General features: G+C 47.4%; 1 protein-coding gene across 2 annotated transcripts in view; it reads left to right on the top strand.

Annotated features, from left to right (window-relative positions):
- Positions 1–10,580, top strand: part of EFNB2 (ephrin B2) — a 46,231-nt gene extending 35,651 nt beyond the window's left edge. Inside the window, exons 3-5 of one of the 2 annotated variants that reach the window (XM_045481721.1) lie at positions 4,598–4,690; positions 5,445–5,558; positions 6,900–10,580. In XM_045481721.1, coding sequence (XP_045337677.1) covers positions 4,598–4,690; positions 5,445–5,558; positions 6,900–7,288 — 596 coding nt within the window. In that variant the 3' untranslated portion in view covers positions 7,289–10,580. The remainder of the gene's footprint in view (positions 1–4,597; positions 4,691–5,444; positions 5,559–6,899) is intronic. The other variant, XM_045481729.1, reaches the window with a different exon arrangement.
- The last annotated feature ends 14,919 nt before the right edge of the window (positions 10,581–25,499 follow it).

Here is a 25,499-nt window from a genome sequence, read left to right as displayed (position 1 = left end):
TAGGCTTCTGGTTCTTCTGAGTCTGTGTTGAGCTTAAGGAGAAACACCCACGTGCAGGAAGACCGGCCCTAAGAAATCAGAATTACCAGGGCCAGCGTATCATGACATGCATGGAAGAGAGTCGTGCAAATAGGATGATATTGATAGAGAATTGTCACAAAGTGCTATTTGTTTCATCATCAAGTAAGAGCAAATATGTGCAGCTTTATATACATTATAGTTTCTATTCTTATTAGGAAACTGATCTCTGTGGCTTTCCTGATCCTCTGTGCTTATTATCTGTCTCTCCTTTGGTAGACTGCTTTGATAAAGTGGATAAAAAGGTTTGCTTTTGAGTGTCCGTCCATTCCCTGCTCCATCCCAGGAAGCTACATTTGAGAATAGTTTGAAATCACCTGCATAGTATGAGTGTGTTTTTTCATCCTTTCCAGAATAGCCAAGAATTCCTTCCTAGTGATGTTATATTATCCTGCAGACTTTTTTTGTGCTGCCCTCCTTCCTGACCTCCTTGTGAATGAGACCCATATAACGGTACCAACCCAGCAGTGACTCCTCCATCTGATTAGCACAGGGTTACCGAAGTGATAGACTGAAAACCGCCCAAAGCCAGTGCCACAGAGTGGAGCCTCCTGGGGCGTGGGGCAGTGGCCATCAGATGAAGACATGTTAAAATGCACTCTTACTTCCTCTCTGTGGGCACAGTCTAGAAAACACGGCCAGGAAGATTCTTGCCCCTTTAGTCTGTTTTATTCACCAGTTCTCTTTTTTCTCCCTGGATAACCAGTGTACCATTCCCAGGGAGTAGGAGCTGCAGATATAGGTCCGTGTGCAAATTCATGGGAAGCCACAGATGTGGGGCAGTGCAATTTTCAGATGTGAAGAACTTTCAGGCAGTGAGAACTTGGGGTACCTTTTTGCTGAGTAATGATCTCCACCCACTGGAAATCAGGCCCCAGGGGAACAATCTGGTAATTTCAGTATACTTACTACATGCAATTAGATCCCTGAAGCAGAAGCCTTTAAAAGCAGGCTATAAAATGCCCATGTATCTTTATTAAGCCCATTTTCTAACTGGATGGAGAAACTTTGCTTAGTAATTTTTAATTTTATAAAGTCTATATTTTCTCTAGACCAAGAAAAAAAAAATGGGCACTAAAAGCTTAGGTATAACAGGGTTATTTTTTCTGTCTCCAAATGATTAAATGCAATTTCATCTATTTAGGAATACTATAATTGTGGCAGCATTAGATAATGTTGGTAGATACAAAGAAAAGCAAAGGATAATGAGGTAGCAATTTATTTTTACCCTCTCTCTAAGTCAAAAATTCCTAATACATTCAGATCAACAATAAAAAAATGTTGCCAAATTGTCTCCTGAAATGGAATTAGATTTTCTCCCCAAGCATTAGCACTTTCTTGTCTTTCAGAGTGAGCCACTACTATGCCTTCAGAGGATTAATCTTGTGGCTTTATTTCAGAGCTGACTGCCATAAGGAGGTGCTATCAGGACAAGACACTTGTCAGTGTCCTTGCTCAAGGCAAGGGACAGGAGGACCTCTAGAATGAGAACGATGCTCCCTACACTTCCTGCTGAGGAGGTCATAGGGAAGAGTGAGGGTAATTTTCATTACAGAATCAAATATAAAGTAAGTTCAGGTCACTCTAAATTATTCTATGCTTGCTAGAAAGCTAACCTTCTGAAGCTTCAGTTGGTTGCTGACATCTTCCAGCCAGGCTTTCTGGGACCGCTCGGGTCATGGCTACCATACAGCAGGGCAAAACTCCTTCACAGCAAACATCCAGCTGTATTTTATAGTTCATTCCCTTTTTAAACAACCAGGTATCTGGGATGCTGTGTTAACGTTAGTAATGAATTTTCCAATATCTTCCAGTCACCTTTGCAACTTGCAAGTTGACTTAAAGGGGAACAAAGCGAGCGTCTGGAATGCACATCACAGTGTTCTCCCTCTTGGCCCATCCTCCCCCTTCACCCCCACCGCTCCCCCCCGCCCCCCAAACCAGCATCGGCCTCTGATCTCCAAGAACCAGGCAAAGGCACAAGCTCCCATTTCCCTCTGTGCAGCTCAGGGCTTGAAGGTTCTTCCTCCCTCAAGGAATTAAAAAAAAGTTTCAACTGTTAAAAATGGAGAGCAGATTCATTCTCCGGCTGCACAGTTTTCCTCCTACCATCTTATAGTCTGTGGATGCTAAATTACAGATTGCAGTTTAATTTGAATTCTTGGAGCTCTCTACATTTGGGGGTCACTTGGACAGCATTCAGGGCACACCCACAAGCACTCTGCACGGAAGCATTGGTATTCAGAAAGGGCGGTGACCTACAAATTAAAATCAAAAGAAAAAATCACCCAAATGAGGTGCAGCCCTCCTGCTTCCAAATGGACTTGATAGAAGCAGTCAGAAGCTTTTATCTTTGAGGACGCAGGTTTGAATTCTGTTCCACGGTGACTCTTCTCTACCACGTTTTGTCTTGCCCATTCTGGTATTCATTGTATTTTCTCCTTCAGATCTGAATCTTTGACCTTATGACCTCCAGGTTCAAACAAACAAAGCTCTACCCACCCCACCCCACCCCCGCCTTTTCTGTGCACCACCCTTCAGATCGTATTTTTAACATATTTATTAAGCCGTTAGTCAGAAAGAGGTCATTTCGCTCTGCATTTGGGTGCACTTTTGCATGAAAGTGCATTTATGTGCCTACAGCATAGAAAACATTGAGATTCCATTTGAATTAAGTAAACTTCTGAAGCCATTGGCTAGACCTCAGCTTTCCAGGGTTTTCTACATGAAAACATATCCTAATTTTTGAGAAAGATTAAATAGAGATGATAGCATTGTTCTGCACCTGACCTCAAACAGTGCCTGCACATAGACAGCCACACTGTTTTCATGGCTTTGGGAGGAAAGGACACTTCGATATTTAGGAAACTGTCTGGAGGAGGGAAAAGAGAAAGCGGGTGGAGAAATGGGGAAGGAAAAAATGATTTTTTTTTTATTAGATTCACAGAGACATACAAAGTTTTTAGGTATTTGTTTTAACTTCTCTGCCAAACATTTTCTCAACAATCTACAAGAGGAGACTGTCTACTTTTTACCCCCAGAATGATTATGGCCATTTTGCCCATTTTCCCAGGAGAAACTCGGCACCAGTGTCAGCGGAGGAGTGAGGTCTGATTGTAAGACTGTAAACTTTAAGGAAGCACTCAGATAAGCACAGAGATATTTATACACACAAGAAGCAGCCATTGTTTTTCAAAGCAGTGAAAGTAAAAGTTGTAACTCAAGAGCGTTCTCTGTAGCCCACGTATTGCTATGTGTGCGTGTAGACCTTGCTGGCCGGTCCACCATTTGGAAAACAAACAACCCATTGAAAGAGTGCCTATGGATGTATTTTTACCAGAAATTCTGTCCCTGTTTCCGTGCCTTGAAAAGTACAGTGTTAGTAGACCAGCCTTTGATAATCAAAGTAGAGAATGATTTACCGCACAGAAATGTATATGAAACACTTCTGTTCCTTGCCCCTTGAACTTTGGAAGAATGGAAACGTCTAGCACCCTCCACCTTCTTTTTCTTCTGGAACTTGACCTGCAATTTAAGTCCTCTTCCTTAGCAAAGTACCTGGCAGTCTTTTTACAGCTTTAGTCACAACGCTATTCAGAGAACTCACCGTCCTAAGGAGACGCAACAGCAACGTGTTTACACACAGTGGAGCATAGGCTGTTTGTTTAAAAGTACTGACAGTGGTCAAATGTCCTGTCCTTCCTCCTCCCTCTTGAAATGGCAAGGGAATCGAGCTAAACAGGAGGCAAGTGGGTACTGCACAATCTCCCCTCATACCCCAGGGTTGCCCCAGGGCCCTGACAGAGCAGAGGGCGCGCGTGGTCCCCTCTGTCGGTCAGGCTGTGCTCCAGCAGGTAGCTTGGTTGAAGAGTCTGTCTAAGGTCGATCTTGGTAATGATAACACACTTATTATTTCCAGTCCAGTGCAAAATGATGGAGAGAAAACTTCAGAAGTGGAAGACCTGAATCCTAACATACTTCTTCATCTCACATGAGGCGGGGAAAGAAAAGGAGGGGGTGTGGGAGTCTCCTCTTTTAGTGTTTACCGAACTTGGATGCTTGGCAAACAGGGAGCATCGAGCTAATTGTTCTCGAAGCAGGAAATCTGTAGTAGAGGAAGCAGGTGTTGTGCGATGATTACCACATTTTAAAGTTACTGTATTAACTACTTTGCTCTTTTGAGGCCGACCCTGAAATAGTAAGCTTTTTGGAAGGTCCTGTCCCTTTTATGTATGGACTGACCCTAAATCAGTTGATTCTGAAGGAAGGAGAAAGCGCTTAAGTAAACTTGAAACCAGATAGCATACGTGCAGCGGTGTTGACAGGATCCATTTTTCTTTATTTTCTTTATTTTTTATTTTTTGGCTTTCAGCATTCCATACTTTCCGAAAACTTGTGACTAAGAGTGAATTCTTATTTTTCAAATTGTTTTCAGACATTTCATGTTCATGTAAACTTGGCTTATTGATTTCCTGATTTTTCTTTATTTTTTTGTTTTGTCCATTTTATTTTTAATCAGCTACATCAAATGGGTCTTTGGAGGGCCTGGATAACCAGGAGGGAGGGGTGTGCCAGACAAGAGCCATGAAGATCCTCATGAAAGTTGGACAAGGTAAAGACCGTCTGCTCCATGAAGCCACCATAATCTGGTTGAGTCCCCAACGAGTGTGGCACCAATGCCATGAACGCCCACCTTCACGCACTCGTAGCCTAGTTTTGAAAGCACATCTTTCTCTGCACCTTGAGCCACAGACAGATTTCCTCAAGTCGGTGTAACAAACTTCTTTTATTGGAGTTTCTTCTCACAGTTAAGGTCAGCCAGGTACAACGTCCATTGCCATATGTGTGTGTACGTGTATCTCTATACACACTTTTTTTTTTTTTTTTTTTTCTTATTAAAAGCAAAACACCTCTTTGGTTCAAAAAAATTACGCTACCCGGAGTGAAAACTTAGGTTTCTGCCATTTGGCCCATTTCTGCATCTCGAGTACAGAAGACTAGTTCACTGAGCCTTTTCCCACACAGATAACCTATTGTGCAGAAAGATTTATTCTTCTAATTAGAAATCGGTATAGTAGTCAGTCAACTTGCTCATTTAAATTGAAATGTCATCTGCAATGCTCTGCGTGCCAAATGCAAGAATCCCTATAGTTTCCACAGATGGCCTCACGATCTGAACCTCTGACATAAGTAGTACCACCGTTCCGTTTTAAAAGGAGAACTCTATTCTTGTATGTCACAGCACTTTGCATAAAGAATCTCACGTTCATTGCTGTCTGTGCCTCTTGAGATTGACACACGGCAGTTCTTAGAGCTAGATCTCATTAGGTGTCTGGGCTGTAAGTAATCATTTGTTCCTCGTATAGATGCGAGTTCCGCTGGGTCAACCAGGCATAATGATCCGACACGACGCCCAGAACTAGAAGCCGGTACAAATGGAAGAAGTTCAACGACAAGTCCCTTTGTCAAACCAAATCCAGGTATGGCAGCGTGAGTGTGTGTGGATGCATCCGTGGGTCCCGTGAGCAAGAGGCAGAACAGAGTCCAAGCCCTTGGATACTAGTGGGATTAACTTGTAGTTCCCTAAGTCAGTAACCTTTGCTCGCAGGTACTTGTTATTAATGGCTCGATAAGAACAGAATTGCGCCTTCCCACGGAAGTTTCCCATTCAGAAGAGTAGAATTTATCAGATGCAAGTGCCAATTATGAGCACTACTCACTCAGACCAAAGTTATTTTTATTGAAGACACTTAATCGTGCCTGTTGCAACAGTAGCGTAGAGCCGATATTCACATGTATGTAATTAATGTTCTAATCCCTAGCCTAATTATGTCTGATCCACAAAGAGCCTGATTGATCCTCCTCTACATTTTAGGTGGTGGCATCTTAAAATATCGCATAATGCCGTGTTCTTCGAGTGGTTACCGTTGACATTTTTGTTTCACATTTTCAACGTAAAATAAAATACCAGTCGGATCACTGGCTGAAGTTTAGAATACAGGATAAAGCTGACCGCCATTGAATTTCATTTTCATACCGGTCCTTGAGCAGATAGCTACGTATTTATTTCCACGCTAACGACATTTCTGTATGGTAGCTGCTCCCCAACGTCAGCAGTCTCGTGTGAGGGACCAGCATGCCTGTTGGTGGCATGTGCAGTCAGCATCTGCAGGCCACTTCCCCCGCTTTACAAGCATCATGGAGGGAGGCTGTTGTTTCTAATTTTCAATGGCAAGATGTGTCAAATTCTTGTGACACTCCGATAAATGGATAATCTAATGATGCCAGGCAAGTTTTTAGTGCTTCCCATTTGGGTTGGCAGCGTGTTCAGCGTGAGTGTTTCTGCTGCCTTCCCAATATATTTTAGGTGTAAACCAAATAATACAAGCGAGTTACGAGCGGCATGTGTTCCCAGGGCCCCAGGGTCCCCTCAGCGCGCAGTAGGCAGGACTTGTCTATAGAAAGCAGGCGGCGGGAGATGCTCGGGAAGGCCGGCGCCCAGAGGGGCAAGGGGGGCAGCGCACGGCAGTCAGCCCTGGCCCCAGAGGTGGCCGCTTCCTTTGTGTCCACCTGCTGTGGCTGGAGGCGGTTTAGGACCTGGGGCGGAAGCGTGGGAGCCTGTCCCCTCCTGTCCCCAAGGGTGGACGGATGGGGACACCTGTGGTTGAGAGCGGCCGGCGAGCCTGGGTCCCGTCTGCGTCCCCTTTTGGGGCGATCGCCACGTCCTGCCGGGTGTGCGCGGCTGGGAACCGAGGCTGGGGGGCTGCCATCCGAGCAGGGACAACAGTAACTGGGCTGCTCCTTTCCGTCCCCGGCTGCAGGTTCCAGCACAGACGGCAGCAGTGCCGGGCATTCGGGGAACAACATCCTCGGTTCCGAAGTGGCCTTATTCGCAGGGATTGCTTCAGGATGCATCATCTTCATTGTCATCATCATCACGCTGGTGGTGCTCCTGCTCAAGTACCGGAGGAGACACAGGAAGCACTCGCCACAGCACACGGCCACGCTGTCGCTCAGCACGCTGGCCACCCCCAAGCGCAGCGGCAACAACAGCGGCTCGGAGCCCAGTGACATTATCATCCCGCTGAGGACTGCGGACAGTGTGTTCTGCCCCCACTACGAGAAGGTCAGCGGGGACTACGGGCACCCCGTGTACATAGTCCAGGAGATGCCTCCCCAGAGCCCGGCGAACATTTACTACAAGGTCTGAGACGTGGCGGTGCCTTCGCTTTCCCGGAGGAAGCCCACTGTCCCGCCACCGCCCCGAGGAGGGTTTGATGACCCCCCCGTGTCTCGAATGGACCGGAGCACGGCGGGGGGAGAGGGAGCACTCCTTCTCGGAAGAGCCCTGTTGAGTTGGACAGCTTACCTAGTCTGTAGCGCCCGGACCGCGGTGAAGACAGACGCCCACCGCCGGCCGGGAGACTGGCGTGGAAGGTGCCCGATGGGACCGCAGCGCCTGCCTCCCCCCTCCACCTCCAAGCCATGCGCCGCGGTCACCTGGGCCTGCAGGAAGCCGAGGGCGACAGAGCGGCAGTGGGCGTGGGGGGGACTGGGCGAGCCGTGAGCATCCCGGGCCGGTGTCCCCTGGGGGCCGCGGGGCCTGGAAACGCCGCCTTCTGCCTTGGGCGTCCCTCCCGAGGAGCGTCCGGACTTGTCACACAGACCTCTGGCTGGGGGAGGCTTTCAGAGGTCCCGCGCCCAGTCCTCACCGTTGCACACACCCCTGCCGACCTCCGGGGCCCCGCAGCGTGAGCCCCTCACTCCACACCCCGCATCACTGCTGGCACACTCACCTTGGGAGTCTCCTGCCCCCGCACCATGGCAGCTGGAGCCGATGGGTCCTACACTTCTAGAAATTGCATCTGCTACTAAGGAGCCTTCAGCTGCGGAAGACCAGAAAGACCAGGAGCTCATGGAAGGGGGCGGGCCGGGATGGGGGGTGGGGGTGGGGAGGGCTGTCTGCAAATGCAGTTCAACGCTGCTGCTGGTGCGTCGGGAGCAGAAAGTCGAGGGGGAACCCCAATTAGGTAGCACAGCACTTTGGTTGGCTGAGGTTTTAAGAGGCAAGCAGGAGACACCACGCACGCAGTGGGGTGGGGCGCCTTGGAAGGGATCCGCCGATCAAATGGCAACGCGCAGGAGGAGCACAGTCTCTCTCCGCTGGGTAGGACAAAGGGGCATTGTCGTAGAGGGGCGGGCCGGGAGGGCCGCCGATGACAGATCTGGGCAGGACTGTTGTCGTACTGGCAATAAGGCGCACGGCCTCGGCGCTATAGGAGAGTCGGTCGGCTTTGGATGATGTCTGAAGCAGACTCAGCTGCTATACTGATCACATTTTATGAAACACAGGGAAAGCATTTAGGAGAACAGCAGAGAGCCGGATCTGACCTAGAAGTTTACAAGCCAAAGGTCAAACAGGCTGTGATTCCATCATCATCCATGTTATTGAGGCATTCTCCTATGTGAAAGGTAGGTCAGATTCCCCACCCCCCCCAGTGCCCTCCCCCCGCACCCCCACTTGAGCCTCACGACACTTTGGTTTATGGCGGTGCTGTCCTGTCCGGCTGCAAGGGCGGACGCGGAGGTACTGAGCGAGGCCACAGCCCGCACGCTGTGTCCAGGTGACACATACTGCGAACTTCTTTGAGTCCTTAAGACGGAAATAAATCATGATGTCGAGGGGGGAGGAAGATGGCACGTATTTATAACAGGTATATAGAACACAAGGGATAGAAACTGACAGATTTGTACTAATATATATTTTAAGATTGCACACAAATCACACCAGAAAGACGTGAAATTCACTTGTGGCAATTACGTGGTCCCAACGCTCAGTGCTTAAAAAAAGAAAAATTGGACAGCTCCATCTGGGAAAAACAACATCACTCCAAAAATAACAATAACGGGAGTAAATACAAAAATAACCCAGTCCTCTGAAGGCATCTCACGTAACCGTAGACTAGGAAATACAAGCCCTGCATACCAGGAAATGGATGTTACCGCATCGTATATTTAACAGTGGCAAGATGTTCCGGCATTTCATTTCTGTGTTGTGTATTCCCTTGCCTTATGGCTGAAGTGTTCGCTAAAATCCACCGGGTCCCCTCAGAGGGGGCTTAGGGCTGAAAGTTTAGCTCCGGCCCCCTTCCCCCACCCCCTCCCCGCCCCCTCCCTTTTGGGAAACAAAACGAGTAAACAGGAAACCTACTTTTTATGTGCTATGCAAAATAGACATCTTTAACATAGTCCCGTTACTATGGTAACACTTTGCTTTCTGAATTGGGAGAAAAAAAAAAAATGTAGCAACAGCATTTTAAGGTTCTCAGACCTCCAGTGAATGCCTGCAAAAATGAGTTGTCACAGAAATTATTCCTTCTCTATTTCCTGAACCTGAAAATGATGTTGGTCCAAAGTGCGTGTGTGTGTGTGTGAGTGGGTGAGTGGTATACATGTGTACATATATGTATAATATATATCTACAATATATATTATATATATCTATATCATAGTTCTGTGGAGGGTTGCCATGGTGACCAGCCACAGTACATATGTAATTCTTTCCATCACCCCACCCTCTCCTTTACGTGCACTCGTACAAGATTTTCTTGTAAGCCATCAAAAATTACCTTTCGGATGGGAGAGAGGGGCAAGAAGGGGAAACATGGGAAATAGTCTGATTTTAATGAAATCAAATGTGTCTCATCGGTTGGCTACCTTTTGGTTATATGCTAAACTGTGAAAAATCAGATGAATTTGATGAAGAGTTACCTGCAACCAATGGAAAAGTGTTCTGTGCGTCTGTTTTGTGTCTGGTGCAGAATATGACAATCTACCAACTCTCCCTTTATTTGAAGTTGGTGCCGCTTTGGAAAGTTACTGTAAATGCCTTGCTTGTATTCTCATCCCTAGTCACCTGACTTTGGAATTTGCACCATAACGTTTAACTGAAGATGCTGTAAATAGGGTTCAGATTTTACTGTATATGGATTCGGGGTGTTACAGTAGCCTTATTCACCTTTTTAATAAAAATACACATGAAAACAAGACAGAAATGGCTTTTCTTACCCAGATTGTGTACATAGAGCAATGTTGGTTTTTTATAAAGTCTAAGCAAGATGTTTTGTATAAAATCTGAATTTTGCAATGTATTTAGCTACAGCTTGTTAAACGGCAGTGTCTTTCCCCCCTTTGCACTGTAATGAGGAAAAGAAAAACGGTATAAAAGGTTGCCAAATTGCTGCATATTTGTGCCGTAATTATGTACCATGGATATTTATTTAAGATTTCGTTGTCCAATTTGTAAGTAACACAGTATTATGCTTGAGTTATAAATATTTTTGTTCTTTCTTCATTTTATTTTAATGGCCTGTCCTAGGTTTCCAGCCTCCTTCCACATTGCAGTCAGCCCCCAGAAACGGAATCCGTGAGGTCCCATTCCACGTCTGTTTCAAACTGAATTTGTTCTTAAAAAAATAAAATATTTTTTTCCTATGGAAAAAGCGCCTTCAAAGTATTTTCCTTTCCTTCCTTTTTCTTTTCTTTTTTTCTTTCTTTTTTTCACTTATTTTAATTTGCTTTCTGCTCTGTTTCTCTATAATTAACAGTTATCCAGAGCCTTCTGCCCGTGGGCACCTGTGTGCCCATTTTTTCCCAATCAGGACACTCGCATAACGTGAATGTGAACCTTGCAGAGGGCCACGAGGGAGCCCATTGGTTTCCCCATAAAACTCGAGCTCACATTTCACAAATCATCTGATCATAAAGTTTTGTAAAGTCCTAACCACCCTGAACAGAAAACCTCCCTAGTCTCCCTGGATCCCCCAGTCTCGAGTAGTGACCTAAGTAAGTGACCAGAGGAAAGGGAGGCAGGCAAATGGACTTTAGTTATCTCAGCGCCTAATTCCAAATCTAGTTTCCACTTGAGCAAAGCAGTTTGCTGTCGAAGCCTTCATTTTTCCTCACAGCAGGGTCCCGGAAGGAAGGAAGGAGTCCAATGTTCTTTGTACGACGTTAGCGCTGATGAAATCATGCTTTGTGACACCAGATTGAAGCAAGCCAGAGGCCAGTGGTGACTTTAACCGCGTTTTCAATGCTGGCCTTCCTGGGGAAGATGGCCGGGGGTTGGGGATGTCTTCCCCTGCGCTGGTGGGCTTGGGGTCTTAAGACTGATCTGCAGACTCCCCACCCTCCGGGGAGACCTTACCGGCAGGTGTGGAGGGCAGAGCGGCAGACAGGGCAGAAGCAGCTACCAGTGACCAGAAAGTGCTCAGATCTCTGGCTGTGTTACCTCGGGCCCCTCCTTACCTTAGGAGGTGGGTGCGTCCGGATGGGGAAGGCCCCAGCACAGAGGAGCCCGATGCTCCAGACTGTCTAGCCACAGATCACAGCCCCAGCCAAGTGAAGAATTCCAGTGTTTGAAAAGCCCCACCCTCCCCCCAAGAACGCCTCACGAAAGGCTGGTTTTAGAGGCAGCAATCTCAGCAGCATCTTCCTAGCGTACCTGTACTAAAGAAACGTTTGTGGCATCAATGCTTTCCTTCCCCCTCCTCCCCGCCCCGGGCTTCTCCAGGAGCCCACGATTTCAGGTGGCGCTGGAATAATAGTTCCATCCACTCCGTCATTTTCCTCCGCGGCGCCTACCTGCCCCTTCACTGCAAATCCAAGTTCCAGGGCACAACTTACAGCCAAGTGACTAAGCAGAAAGTTCCACCCTACATGCCAGTATCACTAATGAGCGGTCTGGGTAAAATGAAAGAACAACAGCCAAGTAAGTACTGCGTTTGCAATTTACATCGTGGCCTTTGCGAGATTACAGCTTAAATTACCAAACACCTCGCCTCATTGTTTCCACCCTCTTTTCGAAACTGTGTTTCCCAAATTGGGCAAGCCGGACTCCACTAAGAAGTGAAATGCACCCACTTGTATTCTTTCTAACTGGCGAGAAGGACACTTACAGAAACTTCTCCCGGAGGTTGTCACAATCAGGTGCTCTTAGTTCTGTCTGAAAGGTAAGCAGGCTGCTGTAAAGTCCCTGTGCTCTCCACACCCGCCACTTTTCCATCCCACTCTTCAATTGTCAGGTTCCTTTTTGGCACAACAGTTGCCCCTTCGAACACTGATAAAGGTGCCCGGTGGAAATCAGAAAAAAATCAAACTATCAGTCGCCAGGTAACTGCTGTGCACCTTGCTGTCAGTCTCTGATCCTAACCCAGAGAAGAATCAGTGTAAGTTAAAAAAGCAACCCAGAGAAGTAAAAGTCATTTCTCTAAAGTGTGTAATAAAAGGATGATCACCCTACTCTTTCCTTGGGTAGCAAATACGTCTTCAGATGTCTCAAAAGGAAACATAATTGCTGCTGTTGTGCAAAGGACATTAACCTGTGTATTCTGCTGGTTTTGGTTTCCAGTTGGTTTCGGATAATGTTTGTGGTATTTATGCTATAGATGTACTTGAAGGCGATTTTTTTTACGTTTGAGAGAGAGACGGAGCGCGAGTGGGGGAGGGGCAGAGAAAGAGGGAGACACAGAATCTGAAGCAGCCTCCAGGCTCCGAGCTGTCAGCACAGAGCCCGACGCAGGGCTCGAACCCACAGACCGCGAGGTCATGACCTGAACCGAATTTGGATGCTTAACCGACTGAGCCACCTAGGTGCCCCTTGAAGGCAAATTTTCAGCATTGTAATGGCAGAGTCTTGCCTATCCTACTGGTTATTTTTCTAGGTAGAGACGTATTCATCAGTGATGGGGAGGATATTGAAATACTGTATTTATTTGTAATAAAACATAGCATACCAGGAGGAGGAATCAAGTTTTGAGTGATTAAACCGCACCCCAGAAGGGAAGGATGCGTGCCACTCTAAGATTTTTATGCTGTGATACATTAATAAAATCTCTTCAAAACAATTCTTGACATTAATTACATTTTAAAAAACAACCAACACCCTCATGAGAAGAATGCCCATCTATAGACGTACACAGTATGAGGGAAATAATAATACCAACACAGTTTATGAGCAATCATCATAGATGGTCGATACATGCGTTAAATGCGGGAAAGGGGAGACCTCGCTTGCAGCTGTGTTTCTGCCACTGATGCTTACTCGGTCTTCCAGAGCGTCCCAACACGTTCTGTGCGCAGCCGCCTCACCTGCAAAGGGAGAGGGTGGGACTCCCATGCACTGAAGGTCACTTGTAACTTCTGCACGATTTGCAGTCAAGCCGCCTGCCTTTCAGCTGAACAAAAGTGCCTTGATGTAAACTGCTCCTTCTCCCGGCATCCCTGGGGCAAAGCTCTGAAGAACTACGGGGGTTCACAGTCGCACCCCGCCCACTTTGGGCTGCCCTTGACCATCCTCCCGCCCCCTCCAACAAGATCCCACACAGGCTCAGGGCCCTGCTGTCCCCTGCCCCTTCCTGGCGAGGAAGGAAAATTCAAATAGAGACACTAACTGACAGTGGATGCACGCTGGTAAACACTGGGCGCTATGCTCCTGGGTTTGCAGCCTTTTATTCATAATTGTTAACTAGATCTTTTTTTCTTCATTTACACACGTTTTCAGGTCACTGCAAGCAGGCCCCCCAGCTTCTATTTAAATACTTCGTGGTAGGGGCGCCTGGGTGGCGCAGTCGGTTAAGCGTCCGACTTCAGCCAGGTCACGATCTCGCGGTCCGTGAGTTCGAGCCCCGCGTCAGGCTCTGGGCTGATGGCTCAGAGCCTGGAGCCTGTTTCCGATTCTGTGTCTCCCTCTCTCTCTGCCCCTCCCCCGTTCATGCTCTATCTCTCTCTGTCCCAAAAATAAATAAACGTTGAAAAAAAAAATTTTTTTTAAAAACTAATAAAAAAAATAAATAAATACTTCGTGGGAGGGGCGCCTGGGCGGCTCAGTCGGTTGAGCGTCCACTCTTGATTTCCGCTCCGGTCGTGATCTCACGCTTCACGGGATGGAGACCCACATCGGGCTCTGCGCTGAGTGTGGAGCCTGCTTTGGATCCTCTCTCTCTCTGCCCCTGACCCGCTCACACGCATGTGCGCACACTCTCTCAAAATAAATAAACTTTCAAGTACATACGTGCATACTTCGTGGGGACCCACCTCGGGCCAAGCAGCAGTGTTGGTGGCAGTCTCTTCCACCAGCTTTGCTCCATTTCCTCGTAGACTTCAGACTCACTCGCTTACTATTTGATTCTTTCCATGCTGGCATCTGGAGCACATCCCTGTTAGGTATACCTCCTTTATTGTTTATACCTCTGCTTCTGTTATCTAGGGCAAAGAATTGTATGACTGAAGAAACATCTTTTAGTTGATAATAGAGCCATTCTTTCCCAAGCACCATTGGTATTTAATACATGACAAGAGTTTTCTATGAGTGTGTTTTGTTTTCAGAGCCATGGGGACTCTATCTTAAAAAGTCCAAGGACAGTAGGGGGGATAAATGTCATCAAAGACAATCGCTTAAAATCAACTGAAATCTTAAGCAAAACCCAACAAGACTGCCCTTCAGGTATATCATTTATTTGTATACAAGGGCGTCAATAATGCAACCTGAAAGGGAGACCCGAGAGAGTGGTGGAAATTAACGTCTGGCTCCAAGATCCACCAAGGGGAGAACACTAAAATGAAACAAAAGCCAACAAAACGCTACAGAAGGAGCTGGTCGTGGCTTCCCACGCCCTCCGCTTGGGTAAGTATCTGGTCTCCCGGTTCTTTCCCATCTGGTGAGTCTGTGTGTTACTCAAGCCGCTAAGGAAGATGCGACAGGTTTCCGTAAACGTAACTCCCGATTTCTGTGTCTTCCGTGTGTAGTTTTAATGCAGTTTGGATTGCGTTATATCCTTTGGCTGAAGTGCCATGGGACCCCGAAGCCGTGTCCGCTGGGACGCCTCTGTCTGGAACTCCTGGCTCCCTGCGGGAACCCAGGCACAGCCTCTCCCCTCCACTGAGGCCGACCCTTGGGATGTGGGTTCCTCTGGACGCCGTTGGGGGACTGCCCATGCTTCAGCTCAATTATACGTGCCTGGTTTGGGAGTGCAGCTTATAAAACACAACAGGTCAAGAAACAGTATCCCTGGAGTGCATCAGCAACGAACACCCACAGGTTGGGACAGAATGACGACGGAGGGACAGAAAGAGCACCGGGGGCCACCAGCCTCAGTGGGACCAACCTTTCATCAGACTGGCCCGAGACACTACCCGGGAGCCCACGTGGGCAAGCAGACTCATGCTCATCTACTCTAGAAGCTTCTGTCCAGTGAACAGACACGCACACACAATTTGTTTGCTTATCCCACACGCATCTATGTAGCACTTCACGTAAGGAGGGGCAACATGAAAGAGAAAATCCCTCCCAATGGGGAGCTCAGAGCCCAGTCGCCAACCCAAATCTTCCGTGAATAACAATTAGGAATCTCACAGGCCATCCGAAGGGAAGGAGTGACAGTTACAACCCCTGGAGGTTGTATTCCTGCAGCATCTCCGTAAAAAAAAAAAAAAATGTATTAGTCTGTTAGTAGACTTCTTTTCATTACCTGCGGGTTAAATTTCTTTCCTTTTAAATCTTTCATTACATCTATGCCAACTGGCTGGTTAGGATGCTAAATTTAGTATAACTGTTCCTCCAAACATCTCAGGAGTTTGCCTTAAGTGCCTGCCTCTGGCCTTAAAGGGCAAATCAAAACATTTCCAATTGGTTTCCAGCCCACACTGCAATGTGTACGTGTGTTTGAAGGACTGCTTCTTGGCTATAATTGGTAGTTTTCCTCTAGCTCGTTCTGAGGAAAGAATCGCAGGGAGCTTTATGTCTGCTAACGGTAGTTAGCACGGAGCGCGGAAGCAGCAGGGGGAAAAAATGAAGTCTGAGCGTCTGGGATGTTTGCCAGTGTGACCTAGAAGGTACATGGAACATACGCGGTTCAGACACGCAGACGCGGGGCTGCTCCTGCAGGAACCCGGGTCTCTGCCTTTCAAGGGTCCCGCTTGCGAAGGGAAGAGGACAGATAAGCTCCCGCCGGCTCCCTTCAATATTTCCGAGAAAAATAAGGACAGTGCTAGTCTCGCCTTCACCGCACTCAAGGCATTCCTCCACACTGTGGCCTAAGGGTCAGGAAAAGACTAGAACACGCCATTCGCCGAGAGCATGTGTGTCCGAGGTTCGCCGTGTATGTTGCAGACAGACACGGGTCTGTTAAAGGCATCTCCTGGACGTGGCCGAGGCACCCTTCCCCGTTTCCAAAGAAGCTATGACCTACCTTGTCCCACAATGGAAAATACACCTCGATGGGCCCTTTCTCTCCAGCGCCGTGACCCCCCCCCCCCACCACCGTGGGGCTGGGGGCTGGTTGCAGATGGTTGCCAGAGCGTGGGAAACGGATCGGAGGCTGTGTATAATGCAGGGAGCAGGACTCATAAACCTCTGTGTGCGGTGACCATTAACGACACAGGGAGAGGCGGCCGTCCACCGAAATGGCAGCGTACCTCACCTCCTGAAGAATGACCTGTAGGGACATACTTTCTCCCTGAGTCACCACCACCTCACAGGCTCGCAAGAGAATGGATTAAAGTCAGATGGCTTTGCGTCCCCCTGTGCATTGTTTTTAAGAGCCTCACTTACGCTAACTTGGAGAACAGAGTTTGGAAAAGTGTTTCAAATGTGGCAGCGGAATTTTTTAAGCCAGCCAGGCAGGTACCGTGATTACGACAGTCATTAAGCAGTTTAAAGAGTCTGGTTATGCTTAATAAGGTCGCCCGGCTTTTTATAGGCCCGAACAGAAATCCTTTTCAAGAACTTGTTCTCTGACAGACCATTGTCACCGCTGTTCTCTGTCATGTGTCTTGACTTCAGATTTTTGATGTCTGATTTCTGACATTTTAATGTGAGTACCTCTGGATTTCATCTACATCAGCCCCAAGGTAGGAAGACGGGAGATCTGTGAAGCTCTCTGTTCTTAGGCGGGATGTTTTTTATCGCTTTCCTTCATTTTATTTTCCTTCGCTTTTTACTTGGGAAAAGCTACACGGAAAAGTCGACAGACCGGAACAGCCAACTCCCATTTATCTACCATGGAGATTCGACGGTCAACGTTTTGCACATGCGGGCATGCTCTGTGGACACATAGACACACGCACACACTCCCTGACACACGCGGTTCTTTAGCTGAGGCATTTGAAGGGAGTCACAGACCCCATGACACCTCCTTCCCGCATCTTAGCATCTGAGATAAAGGAATCCGCCTCAAGGAACCATAATGCCGTTATCAATCTTGGGGCAATTAACAAGAATTTCATCATATAATCAGCTAGTCTGTTACCTGTGTCTTTTTTAGCTTTTTTTTTTTATTTTGGATGAAAACGGTACTGTACTTGCATCTGGTAAAAAGTATGTGTCCTAGAAAAAAATAATAAAGTAAAAATTGAAAAAGGTTATTTCCTTTCCCAGCCCCTTCTCCACTCCTCAAAGTGACCGTCATAAAGAGAATCTTGTCTATCTGTTCAGAAAACCATTGTTTGCACGTACTTGCATATAAATGCATGTTTTTAAAAAATTATCTCTATAGAGATTACACTATACACATTAGTCTCCATCATGCTTTAAAAATTTTTTTTTTCAACGTTTATTTATTTTTGGGACAGAGAGAGAGACACAGCATGAACGGGGGAGGGGCAGAGAGAGAGGGAGACACAGAATCAGAAACAGGCTCCAGGCTCTGAGCCATCAGCCCAGAGCCCGACGTGGGGCTCGAACTCACGGACCGCGGGATCGTGACCTGGCTGAAGTCGGGCGCTTAACCGACTGCGCCACCCAGGCGCCCCACCATCATGCTTTTAAAATAAATAATACATCTTTGGGGCGCCTGGGTGGCGCAGTCGGTTAAGCGTCCGACTTCATCTCAGGTCATGATCCTGCAGTCCGTGGGTTCGAGTCGGGCTCTGTGCTGACGGCTCAGAGCCTGGAGCCTGCTTTGGATTCTGTGACTCCTTCTCTCTCTTTCCCTCCCTGCTCACTCTCTTTCTCTCTCTCTTTCTCTCAAAAATAAAAAGCATTAAAAAAATTTTTTAATAAAAATGAATAATACATCTTGGAGATCTTTCCTCATTGGCACATTCGAATTTACTTTAAAAAAATATATATAATATACCACAGTTCATTTAAATCATCACCCGCTAGCCAAGTTTGGTTTTTAGGCTCCTACACGCAATACATCTTGAGTATTTACAGTGGAGCTCATCAGATAATTTACGCACTCTCCTGTTTTCCCCAGCCTCACTTGTGGTTAAATTCCAGAGGACAGAGCTCAAACACGGTGGGAGCTCGGTCAGCCTGGGTCCAGAATGACTGAGGGGAACAGAGGCCCCCACTGATCTGTGCTACTTTCTGGGCTCTAGCGAGAGAACTGAAATTCACACGTTATGACAGGAGATTTGCAGGCTCGTCTGTTGCCCCAGCACGTGCCTACAACCCTACTTTATATGTGCTTAACATCTTACGGTATTTTCCCCAGAAAGGAACATTTTTAGTGGTGGAGTTGCTGTATAAAAGAGATTGCACATCTGGAGTTTTGATAGGTACACCTGGACTAACTTCCAATTTTCTCTCTCCCCCCTTTTTAATTTTTTTCTGGTTTAAATATATAACCGCTCCACTCCACGGCCTCTCTTCTCCAGTTTATTTGCATTTTTTACTCTGTGATGTCCTTTAAAACCTACAAGAGGCAAATGCGATGAAAAAGGTTAGTACCGTCTCTTCCAGTTGAGCGTCCGACCTCGGCTCAGGTCATGATCTCGAGGTTCATGAGTTCGAGCCCCGCGTCGGGCTCTGTGCTGATGGTGTAGAGTCTGGAGACTGCTTCAGATTCTTAGTCTTCCTCCCTCTCTGCCCCTCCCCTGCTCTCTCTCAAGAATAAATAAATATTAAAAAAAATTTTTTTTAAGAAAATACCATCTCTTTAAGTAGTAATTGTTAAGCCACTGTATTGCTTTGGTGCCAGGCTTTGGGAATTAAAAAATGTCAGAAAGAGAGATAGAGATAGAGAGAGGGGGAGGGGAGGAGAGCTGGTGTATATATATACATCTGTGCTCATTAGTGTATTCGAAACTAATTCGGGGCCCAGGGTGTGCGTGCATTCAGACTCATGGTCTTGAGCTGAGATCACGATGCAGACTTACATTTTGCTTCCAATAGAGAAGAGACCGTGGTGTAAGCTACTTGCTAGCAGTTATCTTGCAAACTGTACTGAGTATCCAGGATCTAATATAACTTTCAACTAGTAAGATTTGGGCAGTAATTCCCTAGTGAATTTGGTGTGCTCTGTGACCTGTCTTTGTTTTTACTATGTGCACGTGGAAACAGCCAGAGGTGGCGTTAATTGTTCTATGGAAAAATTGCCAGGGATGGGCTTTGGGTACTGAGGGACCGACTCTCTCGAATGACTCCTCATTTTGCCTAAAATGTGCTGGAAGCTTGGAAGGAGAAACAGAAAAGCAGCAAAGATAAAAAGCTTCTATTGGTGTAGCAATCACAGCCTGGGACTTTAATCTTAGTTTTCCAAAGGAACATATTCTTTTTAGGAAAATAAATGTTGTTTTCTTAAGAAAAACAAAATTGGGGGGAAGGTAAAGAAGTGTTCTAAGAATGATGACTGCCTACCAAAGCCGTTCCATAAATGTTGATTCTCCATTTTAATGTTTATTTATTTATTGAGAGAGAGAGAGAGAGAGAGAGAGAGAATCCCAAGCAGACTACACACTGTCAGCACAGAGCTCGATACGGGGCTCAAACTCGTGAACTGTGAGATCACCATGTGACTGAACTCAAGAGTCGGATGCTTAACCAACTGAGCCACCCAAGCACCTGATTCTCCATTTTAAAATAACACTTCCTGTACCCAAAGCCAGAGGTTCAGATCTCATGAGGACTGGACAGTGACCCAAGAATCCCTTTTTCCCAACATGCACGCAAGATTGCTGACAAGTACATGGCTGATAACAGCTTGACGTCTTCTCTCTTACGGGCTCAGTCTCTTAAAGGAGGTAAACGCTCAAACATAATTCCATGTATCAGATAAGAGGCAGCAACGGGTATGAGGAGACATGCCTCTAGTACATTGTTTTTCTGGGACAAGTATTTAGAACGCTTAGAGCCGGGACTAGAACTTGGGGCTGGGACTCCCTACGTCAGGCAGCACGTATGGTTTCCCACCTGGTCTTGGATGGGGCTCAGAAAGTCTCCATTTATGGATGGACACCCGCTCTCTCAGCCTCCACGATGCCCATCTGACCCTCACTTGTCCGCACATATTATGGAGGGTTAAGAAACAGAGATTCAGCCAAGAGATCAGGGGCGTTGCCCAGAGGGGCTGGCGAATGCCTGAGCCCTTAAGAAAAGGGTGCAGCTGTTTTTTGAGTGGGTTTTGGGCACCTCTGCTTCTTCCTCCGTCCCAGCCCTCCAGGCCACGTGTCCCGGGTCCCCCCGAGCTTACATTCTCCTGGCTGGTCCCCTACATCCCATCCCACTGGCATGAACGGCACCCGCTGCAGGCTTCCTGGTTAGTAGACCCCAAATTTCCACGGTCTCATCTGACGAACAGGTTCTAGAGGTTAGAGGGCTTTGCTCAGGAAACATCTGGTTTATTTAACTCGTGCCTCCTGAAGACACTGCCCATTTTTCTTGTTTTCCCCAATAAAATGTCAGCTTCTAGCAAGTCAATGCACAACTATTTTTTTGGCAATAAAAACTTCTCTGTAACATGCAACCTATGCCTTCCCTGTCCAGATGTAGAACAGGCTTTGGCTGTCGTTTTCTGGAGCAGTAAGGACAAACATGATTGGCTTCTCTTTTCTTCCTTCTTCTTTTCCACGCCACGAATACTTTCATTTTTTTCGCCTCACGGGCACTGAGAAACTGGACGAGGCTTTTAATTATTTCCGCAAAAAGACACAATCGACAGCTAACGGTCGACGACCATGAAGAGAGAAGATGGAGTCCACTTGTTTCCTGTGAGGCTCTTTCCCTTTCTTGTTGGCCAATTGCCACATGCAGGGAAATAGCTCACGGGGCTTGTGTTCCGTGGATCTGAGCCACAAAAGGTTTGCCCCGAGCATTATCAAAACACGTTAGGAAAGATCCCATTGCAAGGAAGAGCAGGCTTGGCCGGCCCGAGCTATCCCCACCCTGAGTTGGGAATCTAATGGGACACACCTCCCTGCCATGTTGCTCAGCACATCTGTCCTGCTCCCTGTGCAAAATCTACAAGCGGTGGCCCTCGTGTTCCATCCAAAGCGCGCAGGGTTTGATGCGTAAAGGGGGTCCTTCAAAAACGCAGTGCTATCCCGTCACAGCTTTCACGAGAGATAGCGGACACTGTGCATTTGCGTTGGCGACGGGTGGTGGTGGGAATCCACTCCCGATGCTTACTCACTACAGGTTCTTGAGAAAGCCACTTAACCTCCTGGAACCTCTGCTTCTTCATCAATGAAAAGAGGTCTATTAACACCCACCTTGAAGAGCTGTTGTGAAGCTTCGTGGAAATAGCCTGCGTAAATAGTCCTGGAAGATAATAGGCGCTCAATAATGATCTTTGAACGGTGCTTCTGTACTTTAAGTAGCTGATCTGAAGTCTTGGCTTTGTGATACATTTCACTATGGCCACGCTTGATCCTCGGGTGCTGATTTTTAAAAAAAAAAAATTTTAATGTTTATTTATTTTTGAGAGAGAGAGAGGGGTGCAGAGAGAGAGAGAGACACAGAACCCAAAGTAGGCTCCAGGCTCCGAGCTGTCAGCACAGAGCCCGACGCAGGGCTCGAACCCACAAACTGTGAGATCATGACCTGAGCCGAAGTCAGACGCTTAACCGACTGAGCCACCCAGGCGCCCTTCTGGGTTGCTGATTTTTTTTAAATCTTTACCCCCTACTGGACACGTGAAGCGTTAATATTAACGTTATGTTATACATACAGTATCGTTAGATGTCTCTTAAACACAGGGGAAACCCATTAGAAAGTTTTTCCAGAGTAAAGAAAGAACAAACTTTCTTTGCCCCTCATGGTTATGCCTGTTATTTAAGCCATCATCTGCTTCATATTAAGGTGCTACTGAATCGGACCCAAAAGGAAGATCTTGTTTTTCTTGGTTTGTACGCTAAGTCAAAATATAATAATATAAAGGTGTGCATCGAATGTATCATTGCTGAGGTTCCCGCTCATACACTAGTATTCTACATTTGGAGCTGCGGCCAGAGAACAGAGTGAGGGGTGAGGGGAGGTGTTCACAAACAGCCACTGAGTCCCAGAATGAGTGGGCTGGTGACAGCTTCCGGACACAACCCCAGGAGTGTGATTCTCACACATTGGTAGACGACCTGACCATCTCCACGGTATGCTTCCTGAGGGCACAAATTCCCCTCTAACTAAACGCTATCAGCTGAATTGTGTTCCCGCCCAAATTCAGATGTTGAGTCCTAACCCCCAGGACCACAGAATGTGACCATACTTGGAGTCAGGGTCCTCACAGAGGTGACCGGTTTCAAGTGGAGCCATTAGCATGGGCCCACATCCAACACGACTGGTCCCTATAAGAAGAGGGAATCTGGACACAGACGTGCACGCAGGGAAGACAACGTGACGACGCGGAGAAAAGAGAGTCGTCTGCAGGTCAGGGACAGAGGCCGGGAACAAACCCTTCCCTCTCAGCCCTCAGAAAGGAGCCAACTCTCACCAACACCTTCACCTCAGTCTTCTAGCCTCCGGAACGGTGAGAAAATACATATCTGTTGTTTAGCTGCCCCGTCTCTGGTATTTTGTTACGTCAGCGCTCGCCAACTAACGCACCAAATATCTCCTGCCGTTAGTTATTGGTCTGAAAGACATTCCTAGACTGCTTGTCACCTGCTTCCTATAACATCCCAAGCGGTGAACTTCAGCCAGTATGAGGGAGAAAGACGATTCAGCAGGAAACCAGGCACGGTGTTGGCCAGGGGCTGGCAGCCATGTTCCGTGAAGGGCCGGACAGGTAACATGACGGCTTTGTTGGCCATGAGCTCTCTGCTCTCTTCACGATGTACCATGAAGGTGGCTGTGGGCTGCAAGTAAATGAACGGGAGAGGCTCCCTCCCAGTAAACTTTACAGAAGCAGCATGACTGGGGTCTGCAGACTCCTGGAGGAGAGCACATCATTCAGCTTAGCCCGTTCCAGCCTCTCCATGCCTCTGACTGGTGTGCAACTCTGTAAGGCGTAGACGACTGACGCCATTGCAAGCTCGTCTGAGGACGTGGAAATAAATTCTGTCTGGTAGAGGTAGGGGCTCAGTGCAATTTCCTCCTAGGCTGCGGAAGAGGCTGGCTTTGCCTGAGTCGGCACGTGCGTTATGTTCCTGATGTAAAACTGTGTCTGTCCTTTGTATGATCTTGTGCATCCTACCAGTTCCCTTATTAGTGAGTTAAGTACACTCTTTTTTTTTTTTTTTAAGTGTATTTATTTATTTACTGAGAGAGACTGAGAATCCCAAGCAGGCTCCGTGTTGTCAGCGCAGAGCCCGACTCGGGGCTCAAATTCACGAACCGTGAGATCATGACCTGAGCCGAAATCAAGAGTTGGATGCTTAACCGACTGAGCCACCCCGGTGTCCCTTGAGTACAATCTTTGATGCGTGTCCATTTTCATCCGATTTCATATCATCAGAGTCATGATTCAACCTATTTTCAGAAAATGGTGCTTTAAGCTTGGGGGAGGGGATTACATTATCCAGGCAGATTAAGACACTGATGATGTTGTCCTACAGAAACACGGAGAAGCCCAAGCATATAAGGCAGGGAGTAATACAGTTCTGATGCAGCCGGCCGTTGGAGCTGGCCCTTCCTTTGTCTTGGGTTGATGGGTGCCGGGCGGGAACGGGGCAGCCAAAGTGACGCAGAGCTTAGCACAAGCGGCTGGAACTCAACAGACCTCGACCCTCACGACATATGAAACCTTCATTGTTGGTCAACCTTAGGTGTCTCCCATGAGCTCTGCAGTCCTGAGTTTCCCCACCAGAAAATGGGCATGATGGTAGTACCCACAGGAGGTGTGAGAGGAATCAAACGAAATGCCAACGAAAGAGTTGCATCTTACTTTCTTTTTTTTTCATGTTTTGTTTTGTTTTGTTTTGTTTTTTGAGAGAGAGAGACAGGGTGAGTGGGAGAGGGGCAGAGAGAAAGAGAGAGAGAGAGAGAGGGAGACACAGAAGCTGAAGCAGGCTCCAGGCTCTGAGCTGTCAGCGCAGAGCCCGACGCGGGGCTTGAACTCACGAGCATGAGATCATGACCTGAGCCGAAGTCGGTTGCTCAACCGACTGAGCCACCCTGGCACCCTGAGATTTGCAGCTTTCTAAGAGCATGATTAACCCACACGTTAGCTAAGTAAATGCAGGCAGTCATTATTACAGAGACAAGAATGAAGACACACAGAGTTTGTGGGCATATGTGACAAAGCGAGGAAAGGCTTTGCCCTCCCCCGGAATGTGTCTGGGTAGCAGCATCTCGTGTCTAGAGAGGGCTGTCGAGCAGAAGAGTGATGCCATGGCCAGAGGTCCAACACTCTCACGTCTCCCAACGTGATAAGAGCCGGGAATTTCCTTGCAGATTTTCTGCCAATGATTCATACTTGCGAATTTTATGCTAACTTGGAAACAAAAACGCCCCGTCATGAAGCCATTGTCGCCAAGTGTTGGGTATGGGGACAGGCCATCTTCTGCACACCCAGCACAGCCGGGAAACTGCTGAGTCCAGAATGAGCCTGAGGGTCAGATTGCCACATCAGGCTGAAACAATAGAGCTCATGAGGCCAGAAGTTTTGTCTTCTTGAGGGTCGGTCTGTATTTCTCAGCTTGGATCTCCGCATCAAGTCCCAAAGCACGCTGTGTAAGACCTACACACTTTGCATGCATCTCTTGGAAGCAATTCTTAATTTTATTTTTTAAACGATTCTGTTCAAATTGTGTTTCCAAAAAAGGTCTGCACACACCAAAAGCAAATTCAGCAAGCAGGCAATGATCTGCAACTGTGCCGACGACTAAGCCAGGAGCAGGAGGGATACAGGATGAAGGTGGTTTGGCCAATCACCAAGAGCCTTTCAAACTTCTTGGTGGGCTTGCTTGGGTGCCCAAGGCAGGGTGTAGAGTGGGGACCCTGTTAGGGCTGTTGCTCGGTGAGGGACTCCTACCGAGGCTTGCACACAGCCACTGTCTCACGGCCAGGAGAGTCAAGGTTACTCTGGGCGGAACGCCCGTGCAGATCTGCTCGGGAAGAACCATCGAGGGAGGAGGGCCAGGCGGCCATGTTGCCAAGGCTGCCCTGTGATTATCCTCCTAAGTGGATCACGCGGTGTGTGCGGCTCCACATCTTGGGGTCTGTGTTTGACTCATGCCATGAAGATAATATGTCCTTTGTTCTC

Source organism: Leopardus geoffroyi, chromosome A1, assembly GCF_018350155.1.
Source record: "Leopardus geoffroyi isolate Oge1 chromosome A1, O.geoffroyi_Oge1_pat1.0, whole genome shotgun sequence".
NCBI lineage: Eukaryota > Metazoa > Chordata > Mammalia > Carnivora > Felidae > Leopardus > Leopardus geoffroyi.
Note: the sequence above shows the minus strand (reverse complement) of the source record. Positions and strands in the feature narration are given on the sequence as shown.